This window comes from Macaca thibetana, chromosome 14, assembly GCF_024542745.1.
Source record: "Macaca thibetana thibetana isolate TM-01 chromosome 14, ASM2454274v1, whole genome shotgun sequence".
Classification (NCBI taxonomy): Eukaryota; Metazoa; Chordata; class Mammalia; order Primates; family Cercopithecidae; genus Macaca; species Macaca thibetana.
Genome location: NC_065591.1, coordinates 65,484,842 through 65,509,123, shown reverse-complemented (window position 1 = coordinate 65,509,123; position 24,282 = coordinate 65,484,842). Strand labels below are relative to the sequence as shown.

At 44.6% G+C, this 24,282-nt stretch overlaps 3 protein-coding genes across 7 annotated transcripts in view; 1 reads left to right on the top strand and 2 right to left on the bottom strand.

The window, feature by feature from the left end:
- Nucleotides 1-24,282, bottom strand: part of PAAF1 (proteasomal ATPase associated factor 1) — a 108,139-nt gene that overhangs the window by 43,749 nt on the left and 40,108 nt on the right. For 2 of the 3 annotated variants that reach the window (XM_050756260.1, XM_050756261.1), the window contains exons 1-2: nt 8,304-8,376; nt 6,549-6,589 (exon numbers count right to left, since the gene is read on the bottom strand). In XM_050756260.1, coding sequence (XP_050612217.1) covers nt 6,549-6,589; nt 8,304-8,350 — 88 coding nt within the window. In that variant the 5' untranslated portion in view covers nt 8,351-8,376. Of the gene's footprint in view, nt 1-6,548; nt 6,590-8,303; nt 8,377-24,282 lie in introns of those variants that run through there. The other variant, XM_050756257.1, reaches the window with a different exon arrangement.
- Nucleotides 8,437-12,594, top strand: LOC126935281 (cytochrome c oxidase assembly factor 4 homolog, mitochondrial). The gene is made up of 2 exons (XM_050756538.1): nt 8,437-8,616; nt 11,955-12,594. Exon 2 carries the CDS (start codon nt 11,971-11,973, stop codon nt 12,232-12,234), a length of 264 nt encoding a protein of 87 aa, XP_050612495.1. The 5' UTR covers nt 8,437-8,616; nt 11,955-11,970; the 3' UTR covers nt 12,235-12,594.
- Nucleotides 21,387-24,282, bottom strand: part of MRPL48 (mitochondrial ribosomal protein L48) — a 525,613-nt gene continuing 522,717 nt past the window's right edge. For all 3 annotated transcript variants that reach the window (XM_050756456.1, XM_050756455.1, XM_050756454.1), the window contains 2 exons: nt 23,032-23,121; nt 21,387-21,695 (listed from right to left, as the gene is read on the bottom strand). In XM_050756456.1, the coding sequence (XP_050612413.1) occupies nt 21,621-21,695; nt 23,032-23,121 (165 nt within the window). In that variant the 3' untranslated portion in view covers nt 21,387-21,620. The remainder of the gene's footprint in view (nt 21,696-23,031; nt 23,122-24,282) is intronic.

Genomic DNA, 24,282 nt, shown 5'->3' with positions numbered 1-24,282 from the left:
CAGGTTTGGTGGCAGACGCCTGTAGTCCCAGGTACGATACTCAGGAGGCTGAGGCAGAAGAATCGCTTGAACCTGGGAGGCGGAGGTTGCAGTGAGCTGAGACCATGCCATCGCACTCCAGTATGGGTGACAGAGTGAGACACCATCTCAAAAAAAAATAATAAAAGAAAAAAAAAAAACAAGAGGGAAGGAGTCATCAATTAATACACCAGTTTGGTAATAGCAGTCATGGAAATGATACTTAAGGGATAAATCCCAGAGAAACTCAAGTCTAGGGTAGAAGTTTGGCCTACAGAAGACCTAGTAAAGATGCTTTTCACAGGGAAGTATCATGAAGCACTATTTCAGAAAGATGCCACAAAAACAGAACTGAAGGAACTTCACTTTGTATCCCACTCCATAATTCCCTACTGTGTTTACCAACTGCCTTAAGAAGTCTGGCCCTCATAGTGCATCATTTCAACCAATCACTCAATGACTTCTCTACATTTGTGGATGTACATATATATATATATGTATTTTTTAAATATTTGAGACAGGGTCTCACTCTGTCACCCAGGCTGGAGTGCAGTGGCATGATCATGGTTCACTGCAGCCTCTGTCTCCTGGAATCAAGTGATTCTCCCACCTCAGCTTCCTGAGTAGCCTGCATGCCACCATGCCCAACTTTTTTTTTTTTTTTTTTTTTTTGAGACCGAGTCTCGCTCTTGTCGCCCAGGCTGGAGTGCAGTGGCGTGATCTCGGCTCACTGCAAGCTCCGCCTCCTGGGTTCACGCCATTCTCCTGCCTCAGCCTCCCAAGTAGCTGGGACTACAGGCGCCCGCCACCACACCCAGCTAATTTTTTGCATTTTTTTTTAGTAGAGAAGGGGTTTCACCGTGTTAGCCAAGATGGTCTCGATCTCCTGACCTCGTGATCCACCCGCCTCAGCCTCCCAAAGTGCTGGGATTACAAGCGTAAGCCACTACGCCCGGCCAATTTTTTATTTTTTATTTTTTTTTATTTTTAGTAGAGACTGTTGCCCAGACTGGTCTCGAACTACTGGGCTCAAGCAATCCTTCTGCCTCAGCCTCCCAAAGTGGTAGGATTACAGGGTGAGCTACCCTGCCCAGCTGACTTCTCTATATTTGTGAAGTCACTAAAATGACCTCAGCCTTGGTTTTCTCTATATAATAGCAGAACTGGGATCAATCCAACCACTCACCTTCTACATTCCTACAGCAGGCTGCTGAGCACTGCTCCAGAAAAGGACACAACTGCCAATTGTCACCAATCCAATTCATGTTTCTAAACTCAGCAGTTTTGTAATCCTTTCACCTCTCCCATTCCCCACAGCAGCCGGTTCTCATGCCATCTATCCTGCCATCAAAATCTCCTTCCCTCATAATAGCCAAAACCTAGAAATAAATGTCCGTCAATTGATGAATGGATAAACAAAATATAGTGTATCCATACAACAGAGTATTACTGGGCCACAAAAAGGAATGAAGTACTGATAAAAACAACAAATAGAAACATTGTACTAAGTTGCCTGTAATCCCAGCACTTTGGGAGGCCGAGGTGGGTAGATCACTTGAGGCCAAGAGTTCAAGACCAGCCTGGCCAACATGCCGAAACCTCATTCGTCTCTACTAAAAATACAAAAATTACCCGGGTGTGGTGGCAGGTGCCTGTAATCCCAGCTACTCAGGAAGCTGAGGCACAAAAATCACTTGAATCCGGGAGGTGAAGGTTGCAATGAGGAGCTGAGATTGCGTCATTATACTTCAGCCTAGACAACAGAGTAAGACTCTCAAAAAAAAAAAAAAAAAGAAACATTATGCTAAGTGAAAGAAGTCACACAAAAGGCCACGTATTTTATGATTCCATTTATATGAAATGTCCAAAGTAGGCAAAACCATAGAGATAGAAAGTAAACTAGTGGTTGCTAGGATTGGGGGGTGGAAAGTTACTGTTAACGGGTATAGACTTTTTTTGGGGGGGGGGGAGTGATACTAGAAATAATATATGTAAAGCAACTAGCACATAGATAGCACACATTTTTATCTCAATAAAGCTGTTATTTAAAAACAAAAACAAGAAACAAGATGGTGGATCACACCTAGAGTCTCAGCTACTTGGGAGGCTGAGAAAGGATCACTTGAGCACAGGAGTTCAAATTCAGCACCTGGGAAACACAGTGAAACCCTATGCATTAAAAAATAAACACAGAAGTTCAAGACCAGCCTGGGCAACATAGTGAGACCTTGTCTCCACAAAAAATTTAAAAAATTAGCCGGGTATGGTGGTGCATGGCTGTGGTCCCAGCTACTCAGGAGGCTTAGGTGGGAGGATCTCTTGAACCCAGGAGATCAAGGCTGCAGTGACCCATAACCACGTAACTGTACTCCAGCCTGAGCAACAGGGCGAGACTCTGTCTCAAAAAAATAAGAATAGGCCAGGCACAGTACGTCTGTAATCCCAGCACTTTGGGAGGCCGAGGTGGGTGGATCACAAGGTCAGGAGTTCGAGACCATCCTGCCTAACACAGTAAAACCCTGTCTCTACCAAAAATACAAAAAAATTAGCTGGGCGTGGTGGCGGGTGCCTGTAGTCCCAGCTACTCAGGAGGCTGAGGCAGGAGAATGGCATGAACCCAGAAGGCAGAGCTTGCAGTGAGCCAAGATCGTGCCACTGCACTCCAGCCTAGGCGACAGAGCGAGACTCCATCTCAAAAAAAAAAACAAAAAAAAAAATTAGCCAGGCGTGGTGGCACATGCCTGCAATCCCAGCTACTTGGGAGGCCGAGGCAGAAGAATTGCTTGAACCCAGGAGGCGGAGGTTGCAGTGAGCCAAGACCACACCACTGCACTCCAGCCTGGGCGACAAGAGCGAAACTCCAACTCAAAAATAAATAAATAAATAAATAATATATAAAAATAAAAATAAACACACACAAAAACAAAAACCATCCTCCTCCTTAAGAGTTGACATCATTAACTCCAATTCATAAAGAAAACTGAGCCTACAAGTTACCCTCAAAAAAGAAAAAAAAAGTGCGGGTGCGGTGGCTCACACCTGTAATCCCAGCACTTCGGGAGGCTACAGTGAGTGGATCACAAGATCAGGAGATGGAGACCATCCTGACTAACACGGTGAAACCCCGTCTCTACTAAAAATACAAAAAATTGCCGGGCGCGGTGGCTCATGCCTGTAACCCCAGCACTTTGGGAGGTTGAGGTGGATGGATCACCTGAGGTTGGGAGTTCGAGACCAGCCTGACCAACATGGAGAAACCGTGTCTCTGTTAAAAAAAAAAAACATACAAAATTAGCCAGGCATGGTGGCACATGCTTGTAATCCCAGCTACTCGGGAGGCTGAGGCAGGAGAATTGCTTGAATCTGGGAGGTGGAGGTTGCAGTGAGCCAAGATTGTGCCATTGCACTCCAGCCTCCAGCCTGGACAACAAGAACGAAACTCCGTCTCAAAAAAACAAACAAACAAAAAAAAAACCAAAAAATTAGCCAGGCATGGCGGCACACGCCTGTAGTTCCAGCTACTTGGGAGGCTGAAGCTGGAGAATCACTTGAACCTGGCAGGCGGAGGTTGCAGTGAGCCGAGACTGCGCCACTGCACTCCAGCCTGGGCAACAGAGTGAGATTCCATCTCAAAAACAAACAAACAAACAAAAAACTCCTTGGTTGTTGAAGGTAGCTTGGTAATTAAAAACAAAACAAAACTAAGTTTGTTGCTTGTAAAGACTTGATAATTTTTTTAAAAACTGTTTTAGGCCAGGGGCAGTGGCTCATGCCTATAATCCCAGCACTCTGGGAGGCCAAGGCAGGAGGATCACTTGAGGTCAGGAGTTCAAGACCAGCCTGGCCAACATGGTGACATCCCGTCTCTACTAAAAATACAAAAATTAGGTGGGCATGGTAACATGCACCTGTAGTCCCAGCTATTCAGGAGGCTGAGGCACGAGAATCGCTTCAACCCGGGACTGGAGGTTGCAGTGAGCTGAGATCATGCCACTGCATTCCAGCCTGGGTGACAGAGCAAGACTCTGTTTAAAAAAACTGCTTTAATAGTATGTATGGGCAAGATAAATGCAAAATGTTAGGGAAAAGATCTAAAAAAATATAAACCCCAGTTGACATTTTGCTCTTAGATTGCTTTTTTAGCGTAAGTAAAGATTTGCCTTGCTTTAAAGAAACGGTGCCTTTCGGTTATGGTTTATTATAAGAAAGCCAAGGTCCTTGTAATAATCAGTGGACTAATGAAGAGATGGTGAATTTTAATGTATGTTTATATATTTTAGTTAAAATAAAATGTAGGTCTTTTGTGTATTTTTTTTAACTTTTATTTATTTATTTATTTATTTTTGAGACGGAGTTTCACTCTTGTTACCCAGGCTGGAATGCAATGGCGCGATCTCCACTCACCGCAACCTCCACCTCATGGGTTTAAGCGATTCTCCTGCCTCAGCCTCCTGAGTAGCTAGGATTACAGGCAGCACCACCATGCCCGGCTAATTTTTTGTATTTTTAGTAGAAACAGGGTTTTATGTTAGCCAGGCTGGTCTCAAACTCCTGACCTCAGGTGATCCGCTCACCATGGCTTCCTAAAGTGCTGGGATAACAGGCGTGAGCCACCGTGCCCAGCTTTTTTTTTTTTTTTTTTTTTTTTTTGAGACGGAGTCTTGCTCAGTCGACTAGGCTAGAATGCAGTGGCATGATCTCGGCTCACTGCAAGCTCTGCCTCCTGGGTTCATGCCATTCTCCTGCCTCAGGCTCATGAATAGCTGGGACTACAGGCACCCGCCACAATGCTTGGCTAATTTTTTGTATTTTTTTTTAGTAGAGCCACTGTGCCCAGCTTTTTAATTTTTTTTATTTTTATTTTTTAATTGAGACAGGGTTTCGCTGTGTCTCTCAGGCTGGAGTACAGTGGCACAATCCTAGCTCAAGCAGTTAGAATAGGATTTTTGAACATAATTAAGCACAATAAAATAGGTAAAATAAAATACAGTATTGTCCTTGAATTTTTATGTTACATATATATGTATATATGTGTATGTATGTGTGTGTATATATATATTTGTATATTTGTGTGTGTGTTTCTTTTTTTAGAGACAGGGTCTCACTTTCTGGTCCAGGGTAGGAGATCACGTAGCATGATCACGGCTACCCGATCAGGGTAGGAGATCCAGTAGCATGATCACAGCTCACTGCAGCCTTGACTTGTTGGACTTGAGCAATCCTCCCACCTCTGCCTCTTGAGTAGCTGGGACTACAGACACCCAACACCATGCCCAGCTAGTTTTATTTGCTGTAGACACAAGGTCTCCCTATGTTCCCCAAGCTGGTCTCAAGCAATCCTCCATCTTGGCCTTCCAGAATGGTGGATGATAGGTGTGAGCCACCACATCTGGCCTTATACTTTAAGATGATTGGCAAGTCACAACACTATAAAGTCAGTCCTTTATTCCACTGATATAAACAATAATCTTTTTTTTTTTTAAATGATGGGGTCTCACTCTGTCACTCCGGCAAGAGTGCAATGGTTCAATTGTAACTCACTGCAGCCTCAACCTCCTGAGCTCAAGAGATCCTCCTATCTCAGCCTGCCAAGTAGCTGGGACTATACAAGCATGCCACTATGCCTATTTTTTTATTATTATTTTTTATAGAGATGGGCGTCTCACTTTGTTTCCCAGGCTGGTCTCGAACTCCTGGGCTCAAGTGATCCTCCTGCCTCAGCTTCCCAAAGTGCTAGGATTATAGGTGTGAGCCACTGTGCCTGGCCAAAACTTTATTTCTCATAGAAATACAATATATCAGCAGCATTTGAAATGAAAGATAATCAGCAAAACAAAACTTTCTCACAGAATTTAGAAGGAAGGTTGATTTGTTTTAGAATGGTACCACATTCGTTACCAATTTGAAAAGAATCCTGTGAATGAAATAAAGAGTGTTGTTCAAAAGAAAAACTGATAAGACTTGGGAGCTTCCTGGATATGGCAGGGTCAAATAACTAGGTTTTTCACTCTGGTGCCTAGAAAAATGATGGTAACTTAAGAAATGAGAAAATCAAGAAAGAGAACTCACTTGACAACAAATGTACTCAGCTTGGTTTTGGACTTCAGTAAGTCAAGTAACTTAAGGTGACAGTGAGACCTTTAAGCAGAAATCTCCAGCAAACAACTGATCAATCTCTGTTTGAACATGGAGAAGTCAGGGCTGGAGCTATAGATCTAGAAATTATCATCAAGAAGATCCCAGTTAAAGCTGCAGAAGTGCTTAGAATACAACAGCACAGGGTAAGTGATTAATTAAGATGCATCAACAATGTCTCCATGAATAAGTCTGTGGCTTTCAAATGGAAAATCAATCTGAAGGCCTTCCCTTGGAATGGAGGAGTTGGGGTGTTAGCTATACAGTACTGACTGGTCAAGCATATTTGCAGACTATGAGTATTATATAAGGAGGCTGGGCCAAGAGAAAATAGGAAGCTTTCTTTTAAGGATAATAATCCTTCTTCTTTAAAGTGACAGCATATAGGGTATTACCTGGGGGATGACAGCTCAGCCAGGCCTCCCCTTCATCCTTCCTATGAAGAAAGACAAAAGCTTAATTAGGCTCACCCAAAGTTGAACAGGATCCCATAGTTACAAGGGAAGAAAGAAGGTCATGTAACCTCCAGTTTGGTCACAGTACTTAGACATGAGCTAGTTCAACCTCTCATCAGGTATAGATCATTCTAAGACAGACAAACTTTATTTGTTCAAGAAGTATTTGTGGATTAACTATTTAATGAATAGATATCTGTTGGTTAAATTAATGCTCATCCATCAACAGTGAGCTCACTTTGAAAAATCAAGGTTATCTAATTAGATATTTATCAGGATTATTGTAAACCAAGCCCTGTGCTAAGCACTTTCCATATACAATCATTAACTCTCACAATAACCAAACAAGATTCCTTTTATTATTTCGGCACCTGCCCAATCATCCAAATCCTGATCTCTTCACCCTAGCACTTTTAGGGTCTAATGGAAAGGGTCTATGCTTTTAAGACAGAAACATCTAGGTTGACAGTAACCCTCTATCATTTGATGAGATGCATGATCTTGGGCAAGTTAAGCCTTCTGATTCTGGTGCTGTACTTTCTTATAGGTACCTAGTGGAACTTCATGTTATTGTTCTTTACTACTTATCACATTCTGTGTACCAGCAACTAGTCTGTATTTTAGCCCACCTAAATTAAGTAAGGTATAAATTTAGTAAGGTGAAAATTTCTTAAATGCAGAAGGCTGTTTCATTCATCTTCACCATTGTTTCAATTTGAAAAACCCTTATTAGCAGTAGCAGTTGACAAATATGGCACTGCTATATCCATCCTGATTCCTAGAGAAACAACTGGCACAGTATAAGATCAATAAACGTTTTATGAATGAATAGTTGGCTGTGTATTCCTACTTAAGATTTCAGCTTTTCTTTTTTTTTTGAGATGAGTATCGCTGTGTCACACAGGCTGGAGTGCAGTGGTGCAATCTCAGCTCACTGCAACCTCCACCTCCTGGGTTCAACCGATTCTCCTGCCTCAGCCTCCAGAGTAGCTGGGATTATAGGTGCCCACTCCCACACCCGGCTAATTTCTGTATTTTTAGTAAAGACAGGGTTTCACCATGTTGGTCAGGCTGGTCTTGAACTTCTGACCTCAAATGATCCACCAATCTCAGTTTTCCAAAGTGCTGGGATTACAGGCATGAGCCACCGCACCCGGCTTGGATGTCAGCTTCTTAAGAGCAGGAACCATCACTTATATTTAGAGTATACATCTGAGCTCCACCAAGCATCCAGTACGGGGCCTGGACATAGTGTTAGTTTCCTTAATAGTATCGTCCAGTATGCCCAATATAGCATTAAGGGGCCTAGGAGAATACAAAGGTTCCATCACATGCACAAAGTAGTGGTGAGTACAGGGACTTCTGGAAATAACTGACGACTAATCAATATTTGCTAAATGACTGCTTGGCCAAGAGCCTTCCTGCCTTCCAGTACCCCTGTCTTTCTCCAACTCACTGATACTAATTCTGACGCGGGGATCACACAACTCATGTGCTCCCTTGACCTGGGGATAGCTTTTCAGAGAATGACCATACGGGTTTGAGACTTCTTTTTCCGGACCCTATTCCCTCCATATCCCTCAACAATTGATGAAGTAACCCCTATTGATATCCTGGACCAGGCATGGCTTTCCTTGACGCAAAAGCAACATCCACTACCCTCCTCCTCTGACTCTGTTCTGGGCCTGGATTCACCTTAGGGCTTGCGCCCAGTCGCTCTGAATCCTCAAAGGCGCCGCCATCTCGACCCCGCCTCCACCAGCCCACCTCTTCCGCCCCGTCCCGGAAGTGGGTCCCCGAGAAGGGTGCGGCGAGGACAGAGGGTGGGCTCAACACCGAGAGGCCACCAATGAAAACGTGCCTTTTTCACGTTCCCCGCCCCTTCCGTGTGCGCGCTCCACACGAGGGGCTGGTTCCCGGAAGGATGGACAGAGGACCCTCAACCGCCCGCGAAGCTCAACCCGCTGCGTAGGAGCGTGTGTTCGGGCCCTCTTCTCCCACCTATTCGGTGAGCATCGCATACCGCGTTCTTCAGAAGGCGTTGCGGGCCCAAAGGTGCAGCGATTAGCGGCCGCGCGCGCGCATGCGTCCTCAAAGTTCAAAGTCCGCGATGCCCCTGAGGCGCTTCAGGCCTCGTGGCTGCCAACATTTTTCTGCTTTAAGATCCTTTCCATGACTTCCTAGTTTAGGCCAGCCTCCACGATCCAGCTGCCAACCATCTAGCCTACCCTGATCTCTGAGCAGGGGTCGTCCTCATTTTACTCCGGAGACTGAAGCCAGAAGGTGGTGAGAGGAGAGTACAGTAGCATTTACTGAGTCCTGTTGTAGCCCAAGCACTTTTCATTCGTTAATCTTCATTCTATTGTGCGAATTAAATATTATTAATGGGGAAACTAAAATGAAAAAGTTTACATAGTAAGGCGTAGTGCTGGGATTCGAATACGGATCTCTTGGTTTAGGATCCAAGGCACTTTCCATTCCACTGTTCTTTCTCTAAATTATTTGCTGCTGGCCTGTTTAGGAAGAGAAAACTATCATTTATTGAACTCTTTAGACGTACTAGCCTCCTTACAAACCTTATCTTTTTTTTTTTTTTTTTGAGACAGGGTCTCCCGCTGTCACCCAGGCTGGGATGCAGTGGCATGATCACGGCTCGCAGTGTTGCCCAGGCTGGGCGCAAACCATCCTGCAGCCTCAGTCTCCCAAAGTGCTGGATTACAGGCGTGAGCCATGGCACCCAGCTTCATCTCTGTGTTTCCAGAGAGGTTATCAAATGACGTGTCCAAGGACACCAAATGAGGCAGTGACAAAGCTAGGTCCGAGTCTGTTTCAAAGCCCATTTTCCCCCTCCTGCTTAAGTTATACTGCCTCCAAGGCAAATGAGTTGTGTAAAGTGCCTGACTCCCTCTTGTGACTTCCCCATTGCCCTCAGAATAAAAAGTCTTAAATTCCCTACTATGTCCTACAAAGCCCACCAGTTTAATATTGTCTTGTTCTGATACTCTATTTTCCCATCACTGAACTTTTTTTTTTTTCTCTCATGTATCAGATTCTATCTCAACCACCTGCTCTTCCATTGACCAAAAATAGTTTTCCCGTCTCTGGCTAACTTTTGTTCCATATGTCAAGTTTCAGCTTGGAAATCACTTCCTCTAGGAAGCCTTCCCTGCTATTCCTGCCCTTGTCTGGATTAGGTATCCCTCCACTGTGGTCCCAGTCTTCGCTATCTGTACACTGCATAGTAAACTGCCCTGTCTCCTTGTCTAGGTTGTAAACTCCATGAAGCCAGGAACTTAACTGACTTAGACACTCTTGAATCCTCAGCACTAGCATAGTGCCTGGTACATGATAGGTACTTAATCATTGGTTGAGTGAATGAGAGACACAGTAAAGGTAATAAGGAGTCCTTCTAGTTTCTTTACAGCCCATCATGGTGAAATTTTTGCAAAGGCTGAAGTCATTTCTCTTCAGATCTTAAGTTCCTTCTGTATGCTGCTTTCTGCTGAGTGTTCTGATGCAGATGGGCATGAGAGTTTGGGCAAATAAATACATCTCACATTTTTGTATAGTTTACAAAGCCATCTCACCTTATAGATGCAGAGGCCAGGTTTCTGCATGGTGTATGCTACAGCCACACTGAGCTCTTTCTATCCTTCCCATGTGCCAAAACCTACCCATATTTGGGCACCCTTTCACTTTGTTTTTTTGTTTGTTTGTTTTGGAGACGGAGTCTCACTCTGTCACCCAGGCTGGAGTGCAGTGGTGCAATCTTTGGCTCACTGCAACCTCTGTCCCCTGGATTAAAGCGATTCTCCTGCTTCAGCCTCCCAAGTAGCTGGGATTACAGGCACCTGCCATCGTGCCCACCTAATTTTTATATTTTTAGTGGAGATGGGGTTTCACCATCTTGGCCAGGCTGGTCTTGAACTTCTGACCTCGTGCTCCACTTGCCTCGGCCTCCCAAAGTGTTGGGATTACAGATGTGAGCCACCACATCCAGCCTCTTTCACTTTTTAAACTTTGTTCTTCAGCATAGAATAAGACTAGCAGGATAAAAGAAGAACAGTTATTTATTTATTTGAAACTGGGTCTCACCATGTCACCTAAGCTGGAGTATAGTGGCAGCATCATAGCTCACTGCAGCCTTTCAACTCCTGGGCTCAAGGGATTCTCCCTCTTCAGCCTCTTGAGAACCTGGGACTACAAGTGTGTGCCACCATGCCCAGCTAATTTTTAAATTTTTTTTCTTTCTTTCTTTCTTTTTTTTTTTTTTTTTTTTTTTGAGGCCTCAGAGTTTCGCTCTTGTTCCCCAGGCTGGAGTGCAGTGGTGTGATCTCGGCTCACCACAACCTCCGCCTCCCGGGTTCAAACGATTCTCCTGCCTCAGCCTCCTGAGTAGCTGGGATTACAGGCATACGCCACGATGCCTGGCTGATTTTGTATTTTTAGTAGAGACAGGCTTTCTCCATGTTGGTCAGGCTGGTCTTGATCTCCCGACCTCAGGTAATCCAACCACCTCAGTCTCCCAAAGTGCTGGGATTACAGGCGTGAGCCACCGTACCCAGTCATTTTAAAATTTTTTTGTAGAGATGAGGTCTTGCCATAACCCAGGCTGGTCTCAAACTCCTGGGCTCAAGGGATCTTCCTTCCTCAGCCTCCCAAAATGCTAGGATTACAGGTTTGAGCCATCGTACCTAGCTGAAAGTTTAGTTCTTTTTAGGTAGATCAGAGATAGCTTATCTAAAAAGATGACATTTCACCTAATTAATATTCCAATAGCAAAATCCATTGAACTTATTGAATGTTATGTCAAGCATTCTCACATGGTTTATCTCATTCAGTTCAAACCACTTTGCAGGCCTGCTCTCAGCTAGGCCTAGTGCTGGAGGCACAAAGGTAAATCAAGACAAACATCAGCTGGGCACAGTTGGCTCACACCTGTAATCTCAGCACTTCAGGAGGCCAAGGCAGGAGGATCGCTTCAGCCCAGGGTTTTGAGACCATGCTGAGCAACATGGAAAAACCTTGTATCTATCAAAAAATCAAAAAAATTAGCTGAGTGTGGTGGTGCACACCTGCAGTCCCAGCTACTCTGGCTGGGGAGGAACTGAGGCGGAAGGATTGCTTGATCCCTAAAGATGGAGGCTACAGTGAGCCTGGGCAACAAAGCAAGACACCCTTAAAAAACAAAACAAAACAAAACACAAGCATCTGTCTGCAAGCTTCGAGTCTCCCACGGGAGACATAAACAGGCTAAACGGTGCAGTCTGGTCAGTGCTATTTATAATCTAGGAACCTTACATATTATATCCCCACTCTAACCTTGTCTCTGTTAATGTTCTATAGACTCCCCATCCCCAGGATGTCAACCTCAGCCCCTCAAGGCCATACCTGGACCCAACGGGTGAAGAAGGAGGATGAGGAGGAGGACCCGCTGGACCAGCTGATCTCCCGCTCTGGCTGTGCTGCCTCCCACTTTGCAGTGCAGGAGTGCATGGCCCAGCACCAGGACTGGAGGCAATGCCAGCCACAGGTGCAGGCGTTCAAGGATTGCATGAGTGAACAGCAGTCGAGGCGGCGAGAGGAGCTGCAGAGGAGGAAAGAACAAGCCAGTGCCCACCACTGAGACCTCAAACCACCTATCCCCAGTAGATGGCCCTGCCAAGATCAGCACCCAGCAGGATTATAGAGGAAGAAATCCTAAATGCTGGGTGTGGGAGGTATAAAACATGGGGATAGTTTTTGGATCTGGAGTTGAGAGCCATGGGTTTAGACGTGACTGGCACAAACAGCTGTCATATGTTCGTGGTCAGATCTCACACATCCGCAGCTGTCTTGTTCCACCAGTATTTGCCAGGAAAACAAAGAATGTGGTGAGGGATGCTCCCCCACCCCACATCTTGGGTCAGTGTGCCAAGTACTGAGATGATTTTAGGGACATTTTATTTTAAATTAAATTCACAATCTAATGGTAAATTGATTACCTGATTAGTGCTTTTCTCTTTCATCACTTGTTCTGGATGTTTCAGTCAGTTTAGTGGAAGGAAGAAAGCAAATGGGGAAACTTTTTATTCAAATATGTTTTTGTTTTGTTTTTTTGAGACGGAGTCTCTGTTGCCCAGGCTGGAGTGCAGTGGTGCAATCAGGGCTCACTGCATCCTCAGTGGGCTCAGGCCATCCTCCCACCTAAGCCTCTCAAGTAGCTGGAACCACAGGTGTGTGCATCACCACACCCAGCTAATTATTTAAATATTGAGTACCTATTAAATGCTAGATTCTGTTGAATTAACAGATACCGAGTCTGGCTTTAACCTGCTCCCAACCCAACAAACACACAAAGTTGGGCTAACATTTTTAAAGTATATTTAACACTAAAATACAGATTTTCAGCTTTTAAAAAGTGGAAAAGCTGTTAACATTGACTTTTATTCCCTCTTAACAATTTGCTGGAGCTGAATAACTCCCCCTTTTAGTAGGTTGTGTTTTCTGATTCAAAACAGTTGCATATCAATTCTCATGTTTCTTCAACAAAACTCTTCCATTCTATTCTATTTTTTTTTTTTTTTTTTTTTTTGAGATGGAGTCTTGCTCTGTCGCCCAGGCTGGAGTGCAATAGTGCAATCTGGGCTGACTGCAACCTCTGCCTCCCAAATTCAAGTGATCCCCCTGCATCAGCCTCCCAAGTAGCTGGGACTACAGGTAAGCAGTACCACACGCGGCTAATTTTTGTATTTTTAGTAGGGAACAGGGTTTCACCATGTTGGCCAGGCTGGTCTCGAACTCCTGACCTCAAGTGATCCACCCTCCTCAGCCTCCCAAAGTGCTGGGATTACAGGTATGAGCCACCACACCCAGACAGTAACAAATATTGCTTCAGGATCGATCTATTAGAAGCCCAAATCTGAGGTATAGTAGGCCTTAAAATTTGCTTTGATCCTTCATGCCAGTATCTGGGGAAGAAGTAAAGAGAAAAGAGGGGAGAAGATAGGAGTTTAAAGAACAATCCTATTTCTGGCTGAAGGGGATAACCAGGCAAATTATAAAGACAAATTGCTATGTGTGTGTGCTCACTGCTGATTCATCAGAGAAAACAAGCAGTGTGCACTGGAGTTTTCAGCAAGAATCTCAAAGAAGAGAAGGGATGAGTTGAGTTGAACTTTTAAAGATGAAGTAGGGCAGGCATGGTGGCTCACTTGAGGTCAGGAGTTCAAGACCAGCCTGGCCAACGTGGCAAAACCCCATCTCTGCTAAAAATACAAAAAAATTAGCCAGGCATGGTGGTGCATGCTGAGTATAATCCCAGCTACTTGGGAGTCTGAGGCAGGAGAATCACTTGAACCTGGGAGGTAAAGATGGCAGTGAGCCAAGATTGCACCACTGCATTCCAGCCTGGGTGATGGAGTGAGACTGTCTCAATAAATAAATAAATAATAAAGATGAAGTAGACATTACCTATTTGTAAATTATAGCAGAAAAGATTACCATCCAGAATAAAAAGTACCTGGAAGCCACTAAGAAGCACATAGTTGGATAGAAAAGTGAACAAATAAGGCAGGCGCAGTGGCTCACGCCTGTAATCTCAACACTTTGGGAGGCAGAACTGGGTGGATCACTTGAGATGAGGAGTTTGAGACCAGCCTGGCCAACATGGCGAAATCCTGTCTCTACTAAAAACAAAAAAATTAGCCAGGCATGTGCCTGTAATCCCAGCTACTTGGGAGGCTGAGGCAGGAGAATTGCCTGAACCCAGGAGGCAGCAGAGGTTGCAGTGAGCTGAGATCCTGCCACCGCACTCCAGCCTGGGTGACAGAGCGAGACTCCATCTCAAAAAAAAAAGTGAACAAGCCACAAAACATAGGAAACTATAAATATGCTCTACATCATGGATAATCAGAGAAATTTCGTTTTTGTTTTTGGTAGAGATGAGGTCTCAATATGTTGCCCAGGCTAGTCTCAAACTCCTGGGCTCAAGTGATCCTCCCACCTCAGCCTCTCAAAGTGTTGGGATTACAGGTATGAGCCCCTGTGCCTGGCCAGAAAGGTGTTTTTTTTTGTTTTGGTTTTTTTTTTTTTTTTTTTTTGAGACGGAGTCTTGCTCTGTTGCCCAGGCTGGAGTGCAATGGCTGGATCTCAGCTCACTGCAAGCTCCGCCTCCAGGGTTTACACCATTCTCCTGCTTCAGCATCCCGAGTAGCTGGGACTACAGGCGCCCGCCACCTCGCCCGGCTAGTTTTTTTGTATTTTTTTAGTAGAGACGGGGTTTCACCGTGTTAGCCAGGATGGTCTTGATCTCCTGACCTCATGATCCGCCCGTCTCGGCCTCCCAAAATGCTGGGATTACAGGCTTGAGCCACCGTGCCCGGCCCAGAAATGTATTTTTATAAGACATATATACTATTAGGTTCATTGCAGCATTGTTTATACTAGTAAATGGTCCCAATTGTCAATTTCCATCAGTAAGGACTCTGTGTATTCAAATCTTTTACAATAGGAATGTGTGTATTTTGTGTGAGTAAAAATAGTAGGCTATGGAGGAGGGGGTGATAGCAACAGAGAGAAGCATAAAAGGCCTCTTTAGCAGGAAGGATGGCTTCCAAACCAGCTAAGTGGAGCAAGCATGTTTTGGAGGACAGTGGCTCTAATAGGGAGTTAAGCATGGGGTGGATCACAGAATGTATTTGATCAGGCAAAGAGGACTCTTGCCATCCAAGCCTGTTCCCTCAGATAAATGGGGATAATTCGTATGTCATAAGCCAAATAAATGAGGGAACGAAACATATGTAGCTAATAATAAAAAGTGTTAAAATTTATTGGGCATTTAACTCAGACAGTCTGGTTCCAGAGCCTGCTCTCAATCCCAATGATGTGCTGCCTTCATATCCTAGTTATGCCACTTACTAGCTTTGTGACTTTGGACAAGTTACTTAACATCTCAGGATCTGTTTTTACCTGTGTAAAAATGCAAATATAGTACCTTTTTCACAAGCCTCAAAACTAATATAGGCCTTCCTCATAGGATTGTTGAAAGATTGAGTTAAATATTGGTTTAGCCTAGGAACAGCATCTGGCACATAGTAAGTGTTCAGTGAACATTAGCTATTACCATCATCACTATTAAGTGTGCTAGTGACTGTCCTGAGTTACATTATCTAATCTAATTTCTAATCCTCTGAACATGGCATTCGCTCTCCTTTAGATGAGGAAATAAAACTCAGACTGGGGATCAGACTCCCAAGCATGTCTTGCTCTAAAGCCTAGGTTGTTTTCTACTCTACTCTCACAAGCATCTGGTGCCCAGTGCAGTGCTTAACACACAGTAGTGAGTAACCACATTGACTGTGTAAATATTACTTTGCTTTTGTCAGCACTTTGCAAAAAGGAAATTAACTTTTTGCAATTAATTAGTGCAAGTTGCCCACAGTGATATAGATTGGTATGTTTTTCTTTAGTCTCAGCTTTGCAGCCCACAGTCTAGGAGCTGGACTTTAAGGTGGTTCATACCTGTCCCTATAGGATCTAACTCTGGCAGCTTTGGGTTGCCTCTGCTTAGAGGCTTGGTGCCAGGGATGAGTGGAGAGACCTCTTGGCTTGATGCCTCTCTTGGCTAGGCCTAGGGCAGACTCATAGTTTAGCTCTTCCTTTCAAGGTCCTTGGCTGGGGACTTGGCCTTGTGCTCGGTACAAAGGTGCACTGCAATGCGTTTTACTACATGACTAAGAAGATACTCCTCCCACCCTCTCTCCATAAAGTTGCCAGACTAAGTCCTTGAGCTGCTGACTTCAGAAACCCGAAAAGAACTGAAGCAAGTCCAGATTGAATCCTTATATTTTCCTGTAGAAAATGCTGGGGCTCCCTTCTCGCTCAGCAAGGACTTAAAGCAAGCAGAGGAGGTAGCAGGGGTTCTTCCCTGTCAGCAGCTATCTTTTGAAGGGTTTTCATTCTTCAGATCCTGGACACTCAATGGTGAGCTGATTTTCTAAAATGAGCTGAAATGTCTGAGAATGAAAGTTATTCCAGAGGGATTATTATAGTCAAATGAATCATTTCAGATTGTGGGAAGATCAGACACATGAAAACAAAAATTCACAAAGAGATCAAAGTACAGATTAAACAAGCACAAGACACATTGGCTACCTCTGTATGCAGTGTCTCTCCATCAGGATTAGTTCTAGGCACACCCAATACAGGCTCAGAAAGCTTTCCTTAAGTACACTAGAAACAGAGGGGACCCAGGGGCCTCAGCATTGCTAGTATCTGAGTGACCAAAATACCTAGATTTGTTTGAATGTGTCTAAAACATACCTTTTCAGAATCCACAGCTGGCCACTTCCAGGCTTCCGTGGTGGAGGAACAAGTCATCCTCAGCCAGAGGAAAGGGACAAAAACATGAAGCTGAGGAATCTGCTGGCCTCAACTAGGAAAACTGCCCATTTTACCCAGGCATCCTATCCTTGAAAGTTAGTGATCTGGCCAGGTGTGGTGGCTCACACCTGTAATCCCAGCATTTTGGGAGGCCAAGGCGGGTGGATCACCTGAGGTCAGGAGTTCAAGACCAGCCTGGCCAACATGGTGAAACCCAGTCTCTACTAAAAATACAAAAATTAGCTGGGTGTAGTGGCGGGTGCCTGTAATCCCAACTACTCGGGAGGCTGAGGCAGGAGAATCGATTGAACCTGAGAGGCAGAGGTTGCAGTGAGCCGAGATTGTGCCATTGCACTCCAGCCTAGGTGATAAAAGCAAAACTCCGTCTCAAAAAAAAAATAGTGATCTATATAAAAATCCTTTTTTAAAAATCTCAGTAATGTGCACTCAACCAGGAATTGTGTGACCTTAAACCATCCTTGGCTCTGCCACTGGCTAATTAGGTGACCTTAGACAAGTCTCTCTCTCTCCCTGGGCCAGTTAACACATTTGTAAAATGAAGACCAAAATAGTTTATCCCCAAGGTTATGTATTGATTGATAGAGCCAGGATTAGAACCCACCTATTCTGACTCTCAATCCGCTGACATTCCTTCTTCTCTCCTGCCTATCCCTTGTGATTTCATGGCACTACTAGGAATAATTTAACCCCAACTAGGATATTCAAAACTAAAAGTATGCTGAAGGAATGAACTACTGATACATGTAACACAAGGGATAAAACATTATGCTAAACGGATGAAGTCAGACAGAAAAGAATACATACTGTATATTTCATTTATATGTAGTACTAGATAGGCAAAACTAATCTATGGCAGTAGAAACGAGGTTAGTGGTTACTTCTTGGAGAAAATGTGAAAGATGGCCGTATGCAGTCACTCACACCTGTAATCCCAACACTTTGGCAGGCTGAGGCAGGCGGATCATGAGGTCAGGAGTTCGAGACCAGCCAGTTTGAGACCAGGCTAGCCAACATGGCAAAACCCTGTCTCTACTAAAAATACAAAAATTGGCCAGGTGTGGTGGCATATTCCTGTAACCCCAGCTACTCGGGAGGCTGAGGCAGGAGAATTGCTTGAACCCAGGAGGCAGAGGTTGCAGTGAACCGAGATTATGCCACTGCACTCCAGCCTGGGCGACAGAGCAAAACTCCATCTTGGGGGAAGAAGATTATGAGGGAACTTTTTGGGGTGATGGACATGTTCTTTATCTTGATACAAGTATGGGTTTCATGGGTAGGTAGATGTATTTTCAAAATTGATCAAATATATGTTCAAGATCTGTATGTCACTATATATAAATTATACCTCAATGAAAAAAATATTTTAAAAAAGTATGCCAAAGAAGTTTTAGAAGGGAAGGAAATATAACATTTACTGAGCATTACTAGTTCATTTTATATATATACATATATATATATATATATATATTTTTTTTTTTTTTTTTTTTTTTTTTTTTTTTTGAGACGGAGTCTCGCTCTGTCACCCAGGCTGGAGTGCAGTGGCCGGATCTCAGCTCACTGCAAGCTCCGCCTCCCAGGCTTACGCCATTCTCCTGCCTCCGCCTCCCGAGTAGCTGGGACTACAGGTGCCCGCCACCTCGCCCGGCTAGTTTTTTGTATTTTTTTTTTTTAGTAGAGACGGGGTTTCACCGTGTTAGCCAGGATGGTCTCGATCTCCTGACCTTGTGATCCGCCCGTCTCGGCCTCCCAAAGTGCTGGGATTACAGGCCTTGAGCCACCGCGCCCGGCCCATTATATATATTATCTCCATCTCAAATCCCTAAAAAGGGATTATGCTCATTCTTCTGATCAGAAATCTGAAGTTCAATGGGCTAGAAATGAATAAATGTAGAAGCCAGGCACAACTCAGGTTTCTTTGCCTCTTTTCCTTTAGCAGGTTGTCTCAGGGAGGGAAGGGAAGGCATTTTCAACCTGGAGCCAGAAGACTTGTGTTCCGTGTGGTTTTACTGCCATGTGATCTCGTAAGAACATCCATTTCCTTCTGGACCTCCCTCCAGAAGAGTCAAAGCTCATAGTTGTTTTGTAACCCTGAGGTTCTGGCAATCAGAATATCTCCAGTCCTTCTTACCAGGATAAGGCATTAAGAGTAACTTCCATTTGTCTCAGGGCAAACTAATGATGAGCAACAAAAGCTCTCTGACTCTGGTGAGAGCATAAATCATCAACTAGGTCAGTGACACAAGAGCTCCAAGGTGACAGAATCCAGCTGCCTCCTGTGTAAGAAGCCTGACTCATCCCTGAGTGATGTGATAGAAAAAGACGGATTAGGAATCAAGAGATTTGAATCCTGCTGCCCCTCTGCCAGTGACATATCCCATGACCTTGGGCAAAGAATTGCCCTCTATGGGCTCCTAACCTGTACTAGCTAAAAGAGACAATTAGGTTGGCTGGATCCTAAAGTCCTTAAGCTCCAGTGTCTTGTCAATTTATGAAATCCTGATTCCTGCTTCCATATATTGATAACAACTGAGCAACTGGAAAAGACTGCTATTTTTTCCAGGTTTCCAAATGGAAAACATGTGACACTGCCCATTGCCCATATGATACAGAGGCAATACACATGCAGCTACCCAACTCTGCCATTGCAGCATTAAAGCAACCGGAGACAGTATGTAAGTGAATACGCATGGCTATGATCCAATAAACCTTTATTTCAAAAAAACGGAGGGGTTTTGGAACTAGATAGAGCTGGTGACTGCACAACATTGTGAATGTACTAAATAAATGCTACTGAATTACTCAAGTTTAAAATGTTTAAGGCCAGGTGCGGCGGCAGCTCATGCCTGTAATCCCAGCATTTTGGGAGGCTGAGGTGTGGATCACCTGAGGTCAGGAGTTCAAGGCCACCCTGGCCAACATGGTAAAAACCCATCTCTACTAAAAATACAAAAATTAGCCAGGCGTGGTGGCAGGCACCTGTAATCCCAGCTATTCAGGAGGCTGAGGCAGAAGAATTGCTTGAACACAGGAGGCAGAGGTTGCAGTGAGTCGAGATGGCACCATTGCACTCCAGTCGGGGCAACAAGAACAAGACTTCATCTCAAAAAAATAAAAATAGATGGGCGTGTTGGCAGGCGCCTGTAGTCCCAGCTACTTGGGAGGCTGAGGCAGGAGAATTGCTTGAACCCAGGAGGCGGAGGTTGCAGTGAGCCAAGATCACACCACTGCACTCCAGCCTGGGTGACACAGCGAGACTCCGTTTAAAAAAAAAAAAAGTTTAATTTTGTATATATGAATTTCACCTCAATATATTATTTAAAAAAAAAAAACACACAAACAGGCAGTGGGTAGGATTTTGTTCATGGGCAGTAGTTTACTGACACCTGACCAAGATCAACTTTCAAGTCTTTGCTTAAACTCAATCCAGAGTAACTTAATTAGCAGTTATGTAACATCTACCTGAATACTTATAAGTCACTTATTACCCCCACAAAGCATTTTATTTCACTTATGGGCAGAATCTGTTTCTATCTGGAGAGTTTTTTCATGTACAAAGCCAAAATGTCCCTCTCTCCAACTTCCACCCATAGAGAGTTTACTTATGTTATGATCCTCTGCTTCACTACAGGACACTATGCCAGATTGCTTTAAAGGATGAATTCACTCTAGTTGGAGAAATGTGGAAGGGGAACATGCTTCTGTGCTAAAGCATCAGGCAAAGAGAAAATAGAATCTTTTTTTTTAAAAAAAAGAAAGGATCTTACTCTGTCAGCCAGGCTAGAGTACAATGGCAAAATCATAGCTCCTGCAGTCTTGAACTACTGGGCTCAAGCAATCCTCCTGCCTCAGCCTCCCGAGTAGTGGGACTACAAGTGCATACCACCACGTCCAGCTAATTAAAAAAAAAAATGTTTGGCTGGGCGCTGTGGCTCACGCCTGTAATCCCAGCACTTTGGGAGGCCGAGGCGGGCGGATCACAAGGACAGGAAATAGAGACCATCCTGGCTAACACGGTGAAACCCCGTCTCTACTGAAAATACAAATAATTAGCCAGGCGTGGTGGCAGGCACCTGTAGTCCCAGCTACTCAGGAGACTGAGGCAGGAGAATGGCGTGAACAAGGGAGGCGGAGCTTGCAGTGAGCCGAGATCATGCCACTGCACTCCAGCCTGGGCAACAGAGCGAGACTCCGTCTCACAAAAAAAAAAAAGTTTTTGGTAAAGACAGAATGTTGCCAGGCTGGTCTCAAGCTCCTGGCCTCAAGCAGTCCTCCTGCCTCAGCCTCACAAAGTGCTGGGATTAGAGGGATGCACCACCGTGCCTGGCCAGAATATAGAATCTCTTAAAGATACTCCACAGGATGGGCCAATTTCTCTCTCTCACACACACATATATATACATATCAGCAGCAGATTTTTATTAGATGGAAGATAACAAGGGTTGCCTCATAGATAAGTGGTAACAAATGGCAAGTACAGCCATGCCACAGAGAAGGAGGATATTACTGGCTATGGGAATGGGTACTTATGAAATCTAAGGGTCAGGTCTCCTGATGAACTCTGACTACCCAGTAAGCTCTTCTCCTTGGCACTCAATATGACCATTGCGGGCATGAAAGAGTCTACAGTAGCTAGTTCAACTTGGCCAACAGTTCTTCCAGTTCTGGTCGAGCTTTGAATCGTCCCTTGAAATCTTCTTCAGTGTGCTAAGGAGAAGAAAAAGAAAATAAGTGGAAATCACTGCAGAGCTTTTAGTTATCCAGATATGCACAGCATCCAGAAAGGGACCATGAACCAGCTCTGTAGAGAATCATTCAGATTCAAGTAACTTTTATCATCTACTATGTAGCAGACTTATAGTATAGTATAGGGGATTCAAACTTGAATCAGATTTCCTCCTTGCTTTCAGTGAACTTGCAGTCTAGTTAGAAAAGACAGATATATGAAGATTTAATGTCAAAATGCTATAACTATCACAATAGAAGCATTTAAAAGAGAGAGAATACCAAAATTATTTACATAGGAAATAAAACAAACAGGGATTGTACTGTTTTAAGGCAGCATGACCAGCACGTAGTGTCTGTGTACCCAGATCTGTATGAAGCCCAAATACTAACCAGAAGAAGCTTGACAAGCATGGACTCAGAACAAGCAGAACTGGATGGAGCAAATGGTACCAATCTAAGATGACCTTATACACCTGTGTCATAAGAAGGATCATCTTGGCAATTGGACCCAAATACCAGTATTTAGGCTAAGATTCCTAATGTTCTCCAAGTTTTCCATGCCTGACCAAACATCCTATTGACTAGCATTCTTTATGAAATATATTTAGTCAAGCTACAGTCAAGACTTGAAGATCCAGGAACCTTTTCTCTAACATATATTTTCCTATTTGTGTTCTGATTTATTACACCATATACTATCTTAACCCATGTTCTTTCTTCCACACAACTGTCTGAAAGGAGAGAATTCTGGGGCCTCATAGGCTCACCACCAACATCAGGATGCTGTGTTGAAACTCAGCACTCGTAGGCCACGAAGCATCATCCCTGATGCCTCAGAAGCTGGACTAATGATCACAGTGTCATCAGAGTATACAACTTTTCTGATTATTATTTAGGCCACATTATCCACATTTCTCTGTTCTTTCTAAAGCCAGTCCAGATGTGTTCTTTTTTTTTTTCTTTTTTTGAGATGGAGTCTCGCTCTGTCGCCTAGGCTGGAGTGCAGTGGCACGATCTCGGCTCACTGCAAGCTCCACCTCCCGGGTTCACGCCATTCTCCTGCCTCAGCTTCCCGAGTCGCTGGGACTACAGGCGCCCACCACCACGCCTGGCTAATTTTTGTATTTTTAGTAGTGACGGGGTTTCACCACATTAGCCAGGATGGTCTCGATCTCCTGACCTCGTGATCCACCCGCCTCGGCCTCCTAAAGTGCTGGGATTACAGATGTGAGCCACCGCGCCCAGCCCAGATGTTCTTATCCTTATTTTGAGCATATGCAGGCCAGCAGGGGCCTTTTCTCAAACCAGCACCTACCTCCTTCACTGACAGTCTGACTCCTTCAGGAAGACTGCTTTGGATTATTTCCAAGAAAATTTCTGCAAACGTAGCACTCAAACCGCTGATCTGCAAAATGAAAGAAGGCGCTCTAAGAGGTGGGAGGAGCTGAAAAGGAGGTAACTGGGCAGACATGGTATGGGTTCAAATGCCAGCTCCAGTAGAGTCTGGAGAGCCCAAGGGTGGAAGATTAATACCAAAACTGGTTTCTGAGCCTGGCCTCTACGGGATTTCTCCTGCCTTCTGCAAGGTGCTGAGATGGTCACTGCCAATATCTGCTCCTGTGGGCATTAGATGTCATTACTGGACCAAGAGGTTTTAAAGTCCAGGGTCTCTTTCAGTTGCCCAGGCTGGAGTGCTGCGGAACAATCATAGGTCACTGCAGCCTTGAACTCCTGGGTTCAAGTGGTTCTCCCACCTCAGCCTCCAGAGTAGTTGGGACTACAAGCACGTGCCCCCAGTCCCGGCTAATTTTTTATTTTTAGTTTTTGGTAGAAACAGGGTCTTGCTATGTTGCCCAGACTAGTCAAATTCCTGGCTGCAAGCAGTCCTCCCACTTTGGCCTCCAAAAGTGCTAGGTTTACAGGCATGAACCATGGCACCCAGCGCAGGCTGACTTTCGTATTTATTTATTTATTTATTTTGAGACGAAGTCTTGCTCTGTTACCCCCAGGCTGGAGTGAAGTGGCACCATCTCTGCTCACTGAAACCTCCGCCTCCCAGGCTCAAGCAATTCTCCTGCCTCAGCCTCCCAAGCAGCTGAGATAACAGCTGGCTAATTTTTTTTTTTTTTTTTTTTTTTTTTTTTTTTTTTGAGACGGAGTCTCGCTCTGTCGCCCAGGCTGGAGTGCAGTGGCCGGATCTCAGCTCACTGCAAGCTCTGCCTCCTGGGTTTTTACGCCATTCTCCTGCCTCAGCCTCCCGAGTAGCCGGGACTACAGGCGCCCGCCACCTCGCCCGGCTAGTTTTTTGTATTTTTTAGTAGAGACGGGGTTTCACCGTGTTAGCCAGGATGGTCTCGAACTCCTGACCTCGTGATCCGCCCGTCTCGGCCTCCCAAAGTGCTGGGATTACAGGCTTGAGCCACCGCGCCCGGCCTGGCTGGCTAATTTTTGTTTTTGTTTTGTTTTGTTTTTGAGATGGAGTTTCGCTCTTGTTGCCCAGGCTGGAGTTCAATGGCGCGATCCTGGCTCACTGCAACCTCCACCTCCCGGGTTCAAGCAATTCTCC